Here is a 14,695-nt window from a genome sequence, read left to right as displayed (position 1 = left end):
GTGCTACCATGTCATCTATGACGAGGAAATAAGAGCCACTACCCAGGCATCACTGGATCTTTTCTTCAATAGGGTAAACAGAATTGAATCCAGCAAGGAACCAGAACCTGTGTCATCAACATTGGACATGAGTGAAATTGCAGCTTGCCCTCCATCTTCTATTGCTGACGATCCTTCAGCTCTACCATCTCCCACCTCTTCTCTCTCCTCCAGTCAGTAACTCTTCTTGCCTCTTCACTTGATGCCAGCCCCTGTATGCCAGCTGTTGTGCTGTACTACTGTACTTTTCAAGGTACTGTACTGTTTTAAAATGTTTTCATTTTTTGTTTTTTATGTATTATTTGTGTAAAAAGTATTATAAACCTATTACAGTACAGTACTATATAGCTGATTGTGTTAGTTCAGTACCTAAGCTAACTTTGTAGGACTTACGAACAAACTGGACTTAACAAACGTGCTCTCGGAATGGAACTTGTTTATATGTATGGGACTTACTATATTTTTTAAATGACTAGGGCAATTTAGCGAATGAACTCACTTGATGCTGGGTTAAACACAAATTTGACAACCACTTTTGGAAAACAATTTGACAACAGGATTTATGAGGTCTGCACAATGGTCAATAATTTTCCTTCTGGTATTTTATCCTAAGGATAAGCAGAAAAAAGGACATTGACAAATATGTCTGTGCCACTTAGTGGAAAAAACTGAAGCTAGCCTTCTATTCCAGAAAAAAAATAGGTTAAAATAACCACAGACAAGGACACAACTACTGTAACTTATTATAAATATTTAAGCAAACACAAATTGAAAAAATGTAGCAGACTGGAAAATTAAAATGTTAATAAATTTATATTTAAGCATCACTTTTGTATAGCCTAGACCCTATATTAAGTTTTTTAAATAATATAAGCAAAGATTAACCAAAAAAAAGTGTCCATATTGGTTATACCAGTATCTGATGTTTATTTTTTCCCCCACCCTTCTGTGAACTCTCTCCCAATGTCACTCTTAGAGTCCTTGAATACTTCAGGCCTTGGGGGAGAATAGTCAGAGACCTGGGGCTAGTGAACAGGCCCCAGGAGGAGAGTAAGAATAAGTCTTATAATCTAGTCCTGGGAGGTAGAGTGGAGTAAGGTATGAAGATTACTCCCATGGTAGGTAACTCAGGATACAAAGGGAAGAATGCAGGTGTCTCTGTTGCAACCCTTGGGAAGCAACTGGCTGTTTTCAGTACCTGGATAAAGAGGGGACACAGGAGAAAATATTGAAGAGGTCAGAGCCATGGCCTCCCTTTGACTATGAACTAAATTCATCAAAGCATCCAGACAAGAGATGACTACTGTAAGGAGCTCTGTGGACATTTGCCCAAATGGGTAAGTACATTCCAGAGATGGAGACAAAGTTATTGGAATCAGACTCCATTTGTCTTTGGTCCATCCAGGGCTTATCTTCTTTACAGTTCTAGTCAAAACTAGAGGAAATTTTTTTTAAAAATTTTAAAATTAAAAAGTAGAGGAAATAAGTTGAGTACAAATTGGGCTGGGTTATGTATCAAGGAAGAGGCGAAACCCCAATGTAGAAAGCTTTGTTGCCTAGTACTCCCCATCAGAACATGAGAGAAAAGATTGAACTATTCCATCCTGATTGGACCTCTTGTCTTCTGCTCCACAGTCAGTCAAACTTCTCTCCCAACTGCATCTTTACACCATCAACAGGTATCTTTAATTATTTTTATCCATGTTTAAAAGGCTATTCATACAGTTGGGAAAGAAGGATATGGAGTTACCAAGGTCATATGAAAATAGCACTGTGTCTGTGTTCTCTGGAAGGGGGAAAAGAACAGAGGAGAGGAGTAGGTAAGGAGGGAATACAGTGCCTGTTCCAGAGGCCAGGCATTCTAATATTTCACCTTCTGTGTGTGCGAACACACACATTTATGAACAGTTCATTTTAATACATGATGCAACTCTAAGGCAGCTGTTACTCCCTTCCTTTCACAGACTGGCAAACAGGCAATGTAATCTCTCTGCCTTTGTTTTCTAAGTCACAGAGCCAGAAACAGTAAAGTTCGTATTTGCACTAAGTTTGTCTTGCTTCTAATCCATGTTTATTTCACCACAGCAAAACATCTGTCTCAGGAGCTTCAGACCCACCATCAGGATGTCTCTTCCAGGACTTGCAGGCATGTCTCCCGTGTTCAGGTAAGGATGCCCTTATGTGGACTGATACAGAAAATGTTTCTCTAGAATGTTCTAGGTCAGGTGACACAGTTTAGGTGTCACACCTAGTTCAAACCACCACTTAAGATGCCAATTATCAACTTGGTGGATTTTTATTCATATGCTCATATTCTTTGTCCCAGCCTAAAACTCAGTTACAATTTCATTGACTAAACTGGGTCTGGCACAAATCAAAGTTAGAAATCTGGTTTTAAGTCCATCGCATGAACATTGATTCTTTTATGATGAGATACTTTGACCTTCCCTGATTTTGAGTAATTAGGCCACCATCCTAAACCATAAAGGGACCTATCACAGTATCTTCAGAGAACAATTCAGATATTCTCCCTTTTATGAGATAAAATTGTGTATTGACCAGTGTTCCCAATAAATCCCTGTCTTATCTCTACAATTCCTGGACTTTTGAGGAATCTTCAAAGATGTCCCACATGACAGTGAAACAAAGGAAACTATTCCAATTTGCAGGATGTAAATTTCTGCTCTACTCCCCACCCCATAGTGAACAGTAAGAATTTGGGGAAAGGAAGCTGATGCCCTATGCCAAGAGCTTCACACTTATTTCATTTGTTCTTTATCCTTACCCTTTGCAGTTGATAGTCTCCCCATTTTTAATAAGAAAAAGACTGAGACTTCAAGAGTTTAAGCAATTTACCCAAACATAGGGTAAGATGGTCTGGATGGGAAATCTGGTTTTGTTAGATGGTAAAGCTGATACCCTAAGCTGCTACTGTGGTGCTATCTCCCATCCTTTCCTTTTCTTATCCAAAAGATTCACAGCATCTTTACATTTGATCCCTGAGGAAGTAGTTTCACACATGGTATCACTCATTGGCATATTCAAATACTCAACTCACAGAATTGCTAAAGTCAGAGTTAATATAAAAGAACATCTGTGAATGATTTTAAAGTTCACAGAACTTTAATCTTTTTTTTCAATACCTAGTCAATACCTGACCCAGAAGTAAGTAAACTCAAAAATCCTAACATTGTGTGTTGGAGCCTGAATCACAAATCCATGAGGTTACGTAGGGGCATTTCTTATGCTTATTTGCTATGAAAATGTAACTTCTATTTATATTTTAGACATGAATAATTCGAAATGTGCATGGAATTTAGTTGGGGGGAATTCAGTGACTGTGTACCCATCCACTCTGGTATAGAGATATCAAAGGCGGCTTTGTAGAGGAGAGATGGTCTGGAATGGGCCTTGATGCCTGGGTAAAAAAACCAAGAAGGTGGTGAGATCTCTCAGCAAAAATGTAGCCATGTGAAGAAAGTCACCATGTTACCATGACATGAGTATGGGGAGCCTGACTTGTTGAATCTGAGACTCTAATGGGAAACATGAGGAGGGCAAGCCCAATACAGGACAAGACCCAAATTATACCCTGTGCCCTCAGCTTCTGAACCCTGAGTATGTGTAGCAGTAGGAGCCATTGCTAGATTCTTAGAGGCACCTGAAGGGCAAAAGAACAAGAAGTGGACCAGGCTTTTACAAGTAATGGACAGTGATTTAGCGCTGATCTCCCTATCTCTTCAAAGAATAGAGACCAAGAAGTATGTGGCCAGTAAGAAGGGTCCTGTTGACTGTTTTCTTTCATCACTGTGATCAGATAATGGGCAAATGTCCAGTGAGATTTGCTCATAAAAAGATGCATCTTTTACCTATCTCAAATTATAGATGATGCCCAGATTCTCAGAAAGTTTAATAGACTCTGTCTTTAATGTTCCTTAGGACAGTTGACTCTAGCTGTTGACCCTATCTTTCTAACCATGAAATCTGGGCAGCCTTAAATGAGATATTTTCCTTTGAAAAATTAGGTCCTATGCCAGGTATCTTTTTGAAAAATTAGGTCCTATGCCAGGTATCTTTTAAAGAAATCAATTAGATTCATCAGTCTGACCAAACCATTATTAAGCCATTAAAGAAAAGGGAATTGTACCCCACTAATATATTTTCCTTAGTAAATTGTCCCGTTATGTTTTTGACTTTTAAAAAGTAAGACTTTTAAAGCTTTTCACTATTCTTCAAAACCTGAATATACCCATACACGAAAGAAAATTAAAAGAATGTGTTTTTACATCCAAGGTATATTCCTATAAGAAACACATATTTTAATGAAATCATATCGTATCAATACTTTAATCTGCTTTCTGCCATTCCCTCACTTACTGTAATATGACATAAACGTTTTACCAGGTAATACATAACTTTAAAAATATTATAGTAAATCTAATTCATTGAATAATGCTTTACTTTTGAACGCATTGATTCTAAATTTTCACTATAAAATCATGAATTGCAAATAGCTAATCATTGTTATTGATGTTACTCTTTATACAACAAAGAGAAGCATATGCAGGCACTAGGCTAAACACATTACATGGACTTACATTTAATCATTGCACGTAGAACTTTGTGTTTTCCAGTGTATAAGTCCCCTAACTTGTTCAGCCCCTTTGATCCAGTAATTTTGCTTTGGGAAATATTTCCTAAAGGAAATGGAAGAGAGCAATTTAGCAGTAGAAATGTTAAGCATACCTGTTTCTACATTTACCAGTGGGTGTTTTCATGCAGTCTCTTTTACAAAATACATGTCAATTTTCAAGTAGGCATTCAGAATTCTTCTTTATTATAGGTTCTGCCAGGATGGAAATAAGATTCCAGTAGTCTACAGTTTCCAGAGGCAATATCTGTTATAGCAGTAAAAATCTAAAACTAAGAGCTCCTGTCCCCTAGCTACTCTAAGCCCTCAAACATGTTCATGTCTGCTTGCTAATAATTCCTGCTTGGTGCCTACTTCTTTCTGGCTTACTGGCATCCCAGGGCTGGAGTCCCTGCACATCTGGCTCTCCATCCCCTTTAGCTCTATGTACCTGGTGGCTGTGGTGGGGAATGTGACCATCCTGGCCATGGTAAAGTTGGAGCACAGCCTGCACCAGCCCATGTACTTCTTCCTGTGCATGTTGGCTGTCATTGACTTGGTCCTGTCAACCTCTACCATGCCCAAACTGCTAACCATCTTCTGTTTTTGTGCCTGTCACATTGACCTAGATACTTGCTTGACCCAAATGTTCTTTATCCACTGCTTCATCATGGTAGAGTCAGGCATCTTCCTTGCCATGGCTTTTGATCACTATGTGGCCATCTGTGACCCACTATGCCACACCTCAATGCTCACCCATGCAGTGGTAGGACGTTTGGGCCCGGCTGCCCTCCTTCATGGAGTACTCTACATTGGACCTCTGCCGCTGCTGATTTGCCTGAGGCTGCCCCTTTACCGGACCCAAATCACTGCCCACTCCTACTCTGAGTACATGGCCATGGTCACCTTGGCATGTAGTGACACAACAACTTATATGGGATGGGAATTGGCTTCCTGGTATTGATCCTGGATTCATTAGCCATCACTGCCTCCTATGTGGTGATTTTTAGGGCTGTCATAGGGTTGACCACCCCTGAGGCTAGGCTTCAAACCCTAGGAATATGCAGTTCTCGTATTTGTGCTATCCTTGTCTTCTATATCCCCATTGCTGTTTCCTCTCTCACTCACCGCTTTGGCCATCATGTCCCTCCCCATATCCATATCCTTTTGGCCAACTTTTACCTCCTCATTCCACCCGTCCTCAACCCAATTGTCTATGCTGTTCACACTAAACAAATTCGAGAGAGACTTCTCCACATTCTTAAGTCAGGGGCTCAACCCAAGTGACTGTTCTGAATCTATGAGACAGATATTTAGTGATGGCAGGAAGAGGCTCTGACCAGGGAAACCAATGAAATAAGACCCATGCAACCAAGTCTTACCTGAGTTATGGAGAAAAGGGTCTAAGAGGAATGCTAGAATATATTCTGCTTGACCATGGATTTCCTGAAAGGGGAATATCTGAAATATTTGAAAGAGGAAATCAGGGCCTGAGTTTTTGTACAATATTCCTTTTACTATTTGACTTCATAAAATTAAGCACAATAGACACAAGCATACAGACCACAAAAGTAGGATCATTTATATCTTTGACTTTTTTGGTGAAGGATTTCTGGTTTCTCTTTGGAGAGAGCGTTTTGCACAATTTCGAGAAGGTAAAATTATAATTTAACACCTTCTTGAAGACAGTTTACAAATTCTGTTTGTAAAGGTCTGGAAAAATCGTGTTGGCAAGATTTTCCAATTCTTTTCACTTGCCCCATAAAAGGTCTTTTGTTGAGAATGGAGGCGATATGAATGTGAGAAACCTTAATATAATATAATGAGACTTGGAATGGGACTCTACTGCTCACAGGAGTTAAAGTCCTCAAGACAGGTCATTCTCTCATTTAAATAGATAACTGGAAATGTGGGCATTTCCATTTACCTCCACATTTCTCAGGAGATGAGTATCCCACATCTCCTCATAATAAAATTAACTACGAGTGGGGAGGAGGAGACATTAGGAGATTCCATTTTGGAAACCCTGAAATAGCCTACATGAAGGACAGCAGCCAAACTGAAGTAAAACGACAGAAGCAAGAAGGTAAGAGTGGGATTATTGACATGAAAGAGGTTGGGTAGAGAACTGAGTAGAGGTGATGAGAATAAATATATTCCCAGTGGTAGATGCAAACCTTTATATAACTTTAGATTTCTTCGGAGAATTCTTAGAGACAAATTATCAAAATAAATGTATGAACTTTTATTATTTATTGATCATAGAAGTTCCATAATGAGATGACTACTTCAGGCTAGAAACCTATAGAAATTTCGTGATAATGCATGAAAAAAATGGAATGAAGCAATCACACTCAATTATAGTATGTCCATTTTAGTTGTAAAATGTTTCAGACTTTAAATTGAAAATGCTCATTTAGCCTCCTCAATTTACAAACCATTACAAAAATTTAAAAGCTAAGGTGACTTACCTTAGGCTTAAAAGGAATCATCTTCACATTTGAACGTATAATCTAAAGAAGCCAATGATTAAACCAGAGCTAAAATTTAAACCTCATATGTCATCAACAAAAAAATGAAGGACTTAGAATATCAGAAATTTTTTCTAAAGTTTGGCTTAATGTCCCTAAGCCAGGTCTAAATTTCTATTTCCTCAGAATCCTATGCCTAAGCCTAAGGTTGAATGGATAACATTTATTAATTTTTTCCCATTGTTTTGGGGTGAAGGGTACTTATTTCCCCATCTCCTTACCTAGGGTCCTGGAGTTCAGTACCAAACCTAAGTCATTTATTGGGGAAACATTGTGTTCTATGAACATAATTTAAATGCCAAATGTAATGTGTCTGCTAGATTTTATTAGGAGTTGATGAAAAGATACCATAAACTTACCAGAGTTAGAAGCTTATTTTACAGAGTTATCTCCTGACCATAACTTGTGCTTTGGAGAAAATGAAGATGATGTTCATGTCTGTCAGTGGCACCAGTGCTGTGAGAGAAATGACAAGGAACCTTTGTCATGGGATAGCTCTTTGGCATTAGCTGAAAAATCCATTTATACTATGTAAAGCAGAGTGTGTGTATGGAGATCCATGGCTCTTAATGTGGACTTAATTGAATTCAAGAGGATTAGTACTAAGTACTTTCTAGCCGAATATCCTCCGAAATGCCACAGTAAGGGGTTCCTCTATAGATGACCTGTTAGTTCTTCTTTAGATCAAGAACAAATACCAATAATCTCCAGTTTCTTTATCTCCAGTCAGTCAATCAATACTGTATGAGGAAAAAGAAGAAAAATACTACCTGTATGTGTGCTCCTGCTCCATCCAGGGACAACCAACCATGACAACACCCAGGCCTATCAGACTCAGGATATGAGGTAAATTATAGATCATATAGTAGAGCATTTAATCCCATTGTCAACTATAGTCATGGCTGAGCCCTTTCATGGTGAACAGGATAAGAGGTAAGATACCCTGGTGAATGCAATATGAGGATGTGACAAATAGGTCCAACAACTGAATATCCATCTTATTCAAAGCCAACACCGTGTTTCTCCTTCACACAAATACCTTTTTCTCTTCTGTTACTTTCTGTTACTGATACTCAGGCTGGAAGTAAAAGACACTTTCATCATCGCCTTTTTTTTGTTTTGTTTTTAATAAATGTATTTATTTTTGGCTGCATTGGGTCTTCGTCGCTGTGCACGGGCTTTCTCTAGTTGCGACGAGTGAAGGCTACTCTTCATTGTGGTGCACGGCCTTCTCATTGCAGTGGCTTCTCTTGCTGCAGACCACGAGCTCTAGCTCTAGGTGTGTGGTCTCAATAGTTGTGGCGCACAGCCTCAATAGTTGTGGTGTGTGGGCTTAGTTGCTCTGAGGCATGTGGGATCTTCCTGGGCCAGGGCTAGAACCCGTGTCCCCTGCACTGGTAGGCAGATTCTGAACCATCAGGGAAGTCCTCATCATCGTCTTGTGACTCTGCAAGTCTTCATGGAAAAAAATGAAGACTAGGGAACAGTTAAGGGAGGAGGAATCATTATAGCTATTAAAGGGTCTTGTGGCACAGGTAGTTAACTTGGGCTTTGGACTTAGAATAAAGGGCAGAGATGGATCTGAACCAGTAATTTTCAGACTTTGGACGTGTTGCACAATCTAAGCTTCAGTCTCCTCTTATTTTTCTTTTATGGTTTTTATTCTTCAATTTGTTAATATGGTGTGTCACATTGATTTGCGTATATTGAAGAATCCTTGCATCCCTGAGATAAATCCCACTTGATCATGGTGTATGATCCTTTTAATGTGTTGTTGGATTCTGTTTGCTAGTATTTTGTTGAGGATTTTTGCATCTATATTCATCAGTGATATTGGTCTGTAATTTTCTTTTTTTGTACTATCTTTGTCTGGTTTGGGTATCAGGGTGACGGTGGCCTCATAGAATGAGTTTGGGAGTGTTCCTTCCTCTGCAGTTTTTTGCAAGAGTTTGAGAAGGATGGGTGTTAGCTCTTCTCTAAATGTTTGATAGAATTCACCTGTGAAGCCATCTGGTCCTGGACTTTTGTTTGTTGGAAGATTTTTAATCAGTTTCAATTTCATTACTTGTGATTGGTCTGTTCATATTTTCTGTTTCTTCCTGGTTCAGTCTTGGAAGGTTATACCTTTCTAAGAATTTGTCCATTTCTTCCAGGTTGTCCATTTTATTGGCATAGAGTTGCTTGTAGTAGTCTCTTAGGATGCTTTGTATTTCTGTGGTGTCTGTTGTAACTTCTCCTCTTTCATTTCTAATTTTATTGATTTGAGTCCTCTCCCTCTTCTTCTTGGTGAGTCTGGCTAAAGGTTTTTCAATATTGTTTATCTTCTCAAAGAACCAGCTTTTAGTTTTATTGATCTTTGCTATTGTTTTCTTTCTATTTCATTTATTTCTGCTCTGATCTTTATGATTTCTTTCCTTCTGCTTACTTTGGGTTTTGTTTGTTCTTCTTTCTCTAGTTCCTTTAAGTGTAAAGTGAGATTGTTGATTTGAGATGTTTCTTGAGGTAGGCTTGTATAGCTGTAAACTTACCTCTTAGAATTGCTTTTGCTGCATCCCATAGGTTTTGGATCATCGTGTTTTCATTGTCATTTGGCTCTAGGTATTTTTTCATTTCCACTTTGATTTCTTCAGTGATCTCTTGGTTATTTAGTAACGTATTGTTTAGCCTCCATGTGTTTGTGTTCTTTACGTTTCTTTCCCTGTAATTCATTTCTAATCTCATAACGTTGTGGTCAGAAAAGATACTTGATATGATTTCAATTTTCTTAAATTTACTGAGGCTTGATTTGTGTCCCGAGATGTGATCTATCCTGGAGAATGTTCTGTGCACACTTGAGAAGAAAGTGTAATCTGCTGTTTTTGGATGGAATGTCCTATAAATATCAATTAAATCTATCTGGTCTATTGTGTCATTTAAAGCTTCTGTTTCCTTATTTATTTTCATTTTGGATGATCTGTCCATTGGTGTAAGTGAGGTGTTAAAGTCCCCCACTATTATTGTGTTACTGTCAACTTCCTCTTTTATAGCTGTTAGCAGTTGCCTTATGTACTGAGGTGCTCCTATATTGGGTGCATATATATTTATAATTGTTATATCTTCTTCTTGGATTGATCCCTTCATTATGTAGTGTCCTTCCTTGACTCTTGTAACATTCTTTCTTTTAAAGCCTATTTTATCTGATATGAGTATTGCTACTCCAGCTTTCTTTTGATTTCCATTTGCATGGAATATCTTTTTCCATCCCCTCACTTTCACTCTGTATGTGTCCCTAGGTCTGAAGTGGGTCTCTTGTAGACAGCATATATATGGGTCTTGTTTGTGTATCCATTCAGCAAGCCTGTGTCTTTTGGTTGGAGCACTTAATCCATTCACGTTGAAGGTAATTATTGATATGTATGTTCCTATGACCATTTTCTTAATTGTTTTAGGTGTGTTTTTGTAGGTCTTTTCCTTCTCTTGTGTCTCCTGCCTAGAGAAGTTCCTTTAGCATTTGTTGTAGGGCTGGTTTGGTGGTGCTGAATTCTCTTAGCTTCTGCTTGTCTGTAAAGCTTTTTTCTCCATGGAATCTGAATGAAATCCTTGACGGGTAGAGTAATCTTGGTTGTAGGTTCTTCCCTTTCATCACTTTAAGTATATCATGCCACTCCCATCTGGACTGTAGAGTTTCTGCTGCGAAATCAGCTGTTAACCTTATGGGAGTTCCCTTGTATGTTATTTGTCATTTTTCCCTTGCTGCTTTCAATAATTTTTCTTTGTCTTTAATTTTTGCCAATTTGATTACTATTTGTCTCGGCATGTTTCTCCTTGGGTTTATCCTGTATGGGATTCTCTGCACTTCCTGGACTTGGGTGGCTATTTCCTTTCCCATGGTAGGGAAGTTTTCGACTATAATCTCTTCAAATATTTTCTCAGGTTCTTTCTCTCTCTTCTCCTTCTGGGACCCCTTTAATGCGAACGTTGTTGTGTTTAGTGTTGTCTCAGAGGTCTGTTAGGCTGTCTTCATTTCTTTTCATTCTTTATTCTGTTCTGCAGCAGTGAATTCCACCATTCTGTCTTCCAGGTCACTTATCCATTCTTCTGCCTCAGTTATTCTGCTATTGATTCCTTCTAGTGCAGTTTTCATTTCAGTTATTGTATTATTTATATTGTTCATGTCTGTTTGTTAATTCTTCTAGGTCTTTGTTAAACATTTCTTGCATCTTCTCGATCTTTGCCTCCATTGTTTTTCCGAGGTCCTGGATCATCTTCACTATCATTATTCTGAATTCTTTTTCTGGAAGGTTGCCTATCTCCACTCCATTTAGTTGTTTTTCTGGGGTTTTATCTTGTTCCTTGATCTGGTACATAGCCCTCTGCCTTTTCATCTTGTCTATCTTCCTGTGAATGTGGTTTTTGTTCCACAGGATGCAGGATTGTAATTCTTCTTGCTTCTGCTGTCTGCCCTCTGGTGGATGAGGCTATCTAAGAGGCTTTTGTAAGTAAGTTTCCTCCAGTCTCCTCCTCTTAAAAATGAAAGCAACAATAGTAGCTCCTCATGGGTTAATTATAAGGATATAATGAGATAATGAATCTAAAATGCCTGCATAATCCCTGGCACACGAAACACAACTTGTCTTTTAAAAATAGTATTTTATCATGCACTGACAGGCCCATGGGAAGGGTAATAAGTCAGGAAGAGTAACTGGAACAAGTTCCTGGAAAAGCCAAAGAATGTCTGCAATTGTGCCTCACTCGTAAGTGTACTAGTCTCTGCTCTAGAAAACACTCTCTGTCTTTGCTTCTCTACAGAAAATTAGTTATATAAACAGATTCAGCTTTCCTCTGTTCTCTTTGGCTGCCTGGTACCCACTCATGTACATCTGAGGCTTTTTAACTATTGACACCCACCTAATTAGTCTTGTGACAGTAAAAGGCTAAATACCTCTAAATATTTCCTGGTATAACAAGTAAAAAATTAATACTCACAAACTCAGTTGTGCAAAATGTCATTTCCTTCTTTTTTTCACCGGCATCATCCATCCACAATGGGGCTTAGAGTAAAAATAAAATTAAGTTATACAAGATAGGATTTCCAACCAAATCCAATCAACTTTATAAATTGCAATTGATTAAGAAATCCTTAATTTAGGCTAATACAGTTTTTAAAACTCCCCCAGGAGTTTTTACATCACCCTCTTCTTTGTGTTAGATTTAAAACTGCATGGGGGGGGCGGGTGGGTTCTTACAAGACTGCCACCATGGCAGTTATATGGGAGACAACTAGTTCCTGCTTCCTTTTCTTGGCTGGCCTCGACCCCATATACATCTTGTGCTATAATTATGGTATTTTTTCACACTGTGGCCTGTGGTACGTGACCTCCTCCTACTAGAGTCTCTGATACAGTTGATCCACTGAGATTGCAGTCACACCTCCACAGGACCCTGGCAGAGACTGTCCACTCTATCTTTCTCATACTCATCCCTTTGTCCCAGCTGCGGCACCCTCTGCAAGCTGGCCAAAGTGACCACTCTTATTCTTTCTCTGAGCCAACTTATTTCATCTGTGCCCCCAGATCCGATTTCACACCACTTGGAGTCTTGGGAGCCTCAGCTTAAGAAGGAGAAAGTATGGTCCCAACTAGTGTTCTTCCTCCCACCAGGCACAGACAGTCTTTGTGCCTAACCTAATCTGAAACCAGGAACAGAAATCTGTTCTGCCAGGTCAGATACCCTTATACATTTTTGTCATCTTTTTGGTTCAAAGCTTTTAAATTTAAAAGCCAAGAATTCTATGTCCTGCTAAAGGGGCAACATGCGAGGTCCTGGAGGCACTGGTATCCTTCTATGACTGGATTCTAGAAATGAGAATTCTAGAATTGAGTTTGAGAAATGACTCTGCAGAAGATCTAAAAAGAAAAGCCTAAGATCTGAAGGATCTATAGTTCTAGAAATATTGCCTGACCAGTGCAAATCTTTTTAGGGAATAGTATGGTTGACTGTTTACTTCTGTCTTCAACAAGGAAAATTGACTCACTTGATTCAAATGGAACAAACACCAACAAAATATAAAATTGATTATGGTATTCAGAATTGAGAGCTGGATGAGAATCTTGGCCAGGACTCCTCCCTTTCAAGGAATATTTTTTGGTTCAATCCTTATCTGTTAAAGTTGGATGGGTATGAGTAATTGAGGTGAGACATAGTTAAAGGATACAAGCATCTCACTATGTTCTATAGGCAGATTAGTTGGACAGATATATGATATAGATAAGTAGACAAACCAGTAGATGATCACTCAGGAACTAATGTTATTCTTAATTTGGTTTAGCCAAGATTTCTCAGATGCATCCAGTGTTGTAAGGGTATTGTACTGTATCATCTTGGCCAAGCTGGAACTATGTTTCCTAGAATTCCTTTCCCGGTGTGGTTTCTGGTTGGGGCTGGCCAGAAGACATATTTCTGTGATACTGGAAGGCAGAAATGAAATGGCTATTTCTATCATAAAAAGTCTACAAATAACAAATGTTGGCAAGGATGTGGAGAAAAAGGAACCCTTGTACAGTGTTAGTGGGAATGTAAGTTGATGCAGCCACTATGGAAAATATGGAGTTTGCTCAAAAAACTAGAAATAGAACTACCATATGATCCAGCAATTGAACTGCTTGGCATATATCTGAAAAAAAAACACCTCTAATTCAAAAAGATATACGCACCCCAATGTTTATAGCAGCATTATTTACAACAACCAAGACATAGACACAACCCAAGTGCCCATCAAACCGGTGACTGCATTATATAGATGTGAGACTTTATATATATATATACACATATACATATATATGTTGTGTATGTATATATATGAGTATTACTCAGCCCTAAATAAAATACTGCCATTTGCAGCAATGTGGATGGACCTAGAGAATATTATGCTCAGTGAAATAAGTCAGGCTGAGAATGACAAATACTGTATAATATCACTTCTATATGGAACCTAAAATTAATACAATGAATATATATGCAAAACAAACAGACCCATAGATATAGAACACAAATTTGTGGTAACCAAAGGGGAAAGGGAAAGTGGAGGGACAAATCTGGGTATGAGATTAATAGATACAAACTACTATGTATAAAATAGATAAGCAACAAGGATATACTGTATAGCACAGAGAATTATAGCCATTGTCTTGTAATAACCTATAATGGAGTATTATCTGCAAAAATACTGAATCACTATGCTGTACACCTAACATTATAAATCAACTAATTTTTTAAAATCTGTTGCATTTCTACACAAACTTTTAAAAAGAAATGGGGGCAGGTCAGTAACTGAGACAGAAGAATGAATAAGTGAGGTGGAAGACAGAGTGGTGGAAATTACTGCCACAGAACAGAATAAGGAAAAAAGAATAAAAAGGAATGAGGATGGGCTTCCCTGGTGGTTCAGTGGTTGAGAGTCTGCCTGCCAGGTTCGTGCCCCAGTCCAGGAGGATCCCACATGCCACGGAGTGGCTGG

At 38.6% G+C, this 14,695-nt stretch overlaps 1 protein-coding gene across 1 annotated transcript; it reads left to right on the top strand.

The window, feature by feature from the left end:
• Positions 1 to 3,744: 3,744 nt before the first annotated feature.
• LOC132430260 (olfactory receptor 52M1-like) lies at positions 3,745 to 9,333 on the top strand (the record flags this gene model as incomplete). Its single annotated transcript, XM_060019669.1, is given in 4 exon segments — positions 3,745 to 3,811; positions 4,984 to 5,589; positions 5,592 to 5,934; positions 9,318 to 9,333. Coding segments are annotated over 4 exon segments (1,032 nt in total), but the record flags the coding sequence as incomplete, so codon positions are not given.
• Positions 9,334 to 14,695: the final 5,362 nt, after the last annotated feature.

The sequence above is a fragment of the Delphinus delphis genome, chromosome 8 (genome assembly GCF_949987515.2).
Source record: "Delphinus delphis chromosome 8, mDelDel1.2, whole genome shotgun sequence".
Taxonomy (NCBI): domain Eukaryota; kingdom Metazoa; phylum Chordata; class Mammalia; order Artiodactyla; family Delphinidae; genus Delphinus; species Delphinus delphis.
This window is presented reverse-complemented; position numbering and strand designations above follow the sequence as displayed.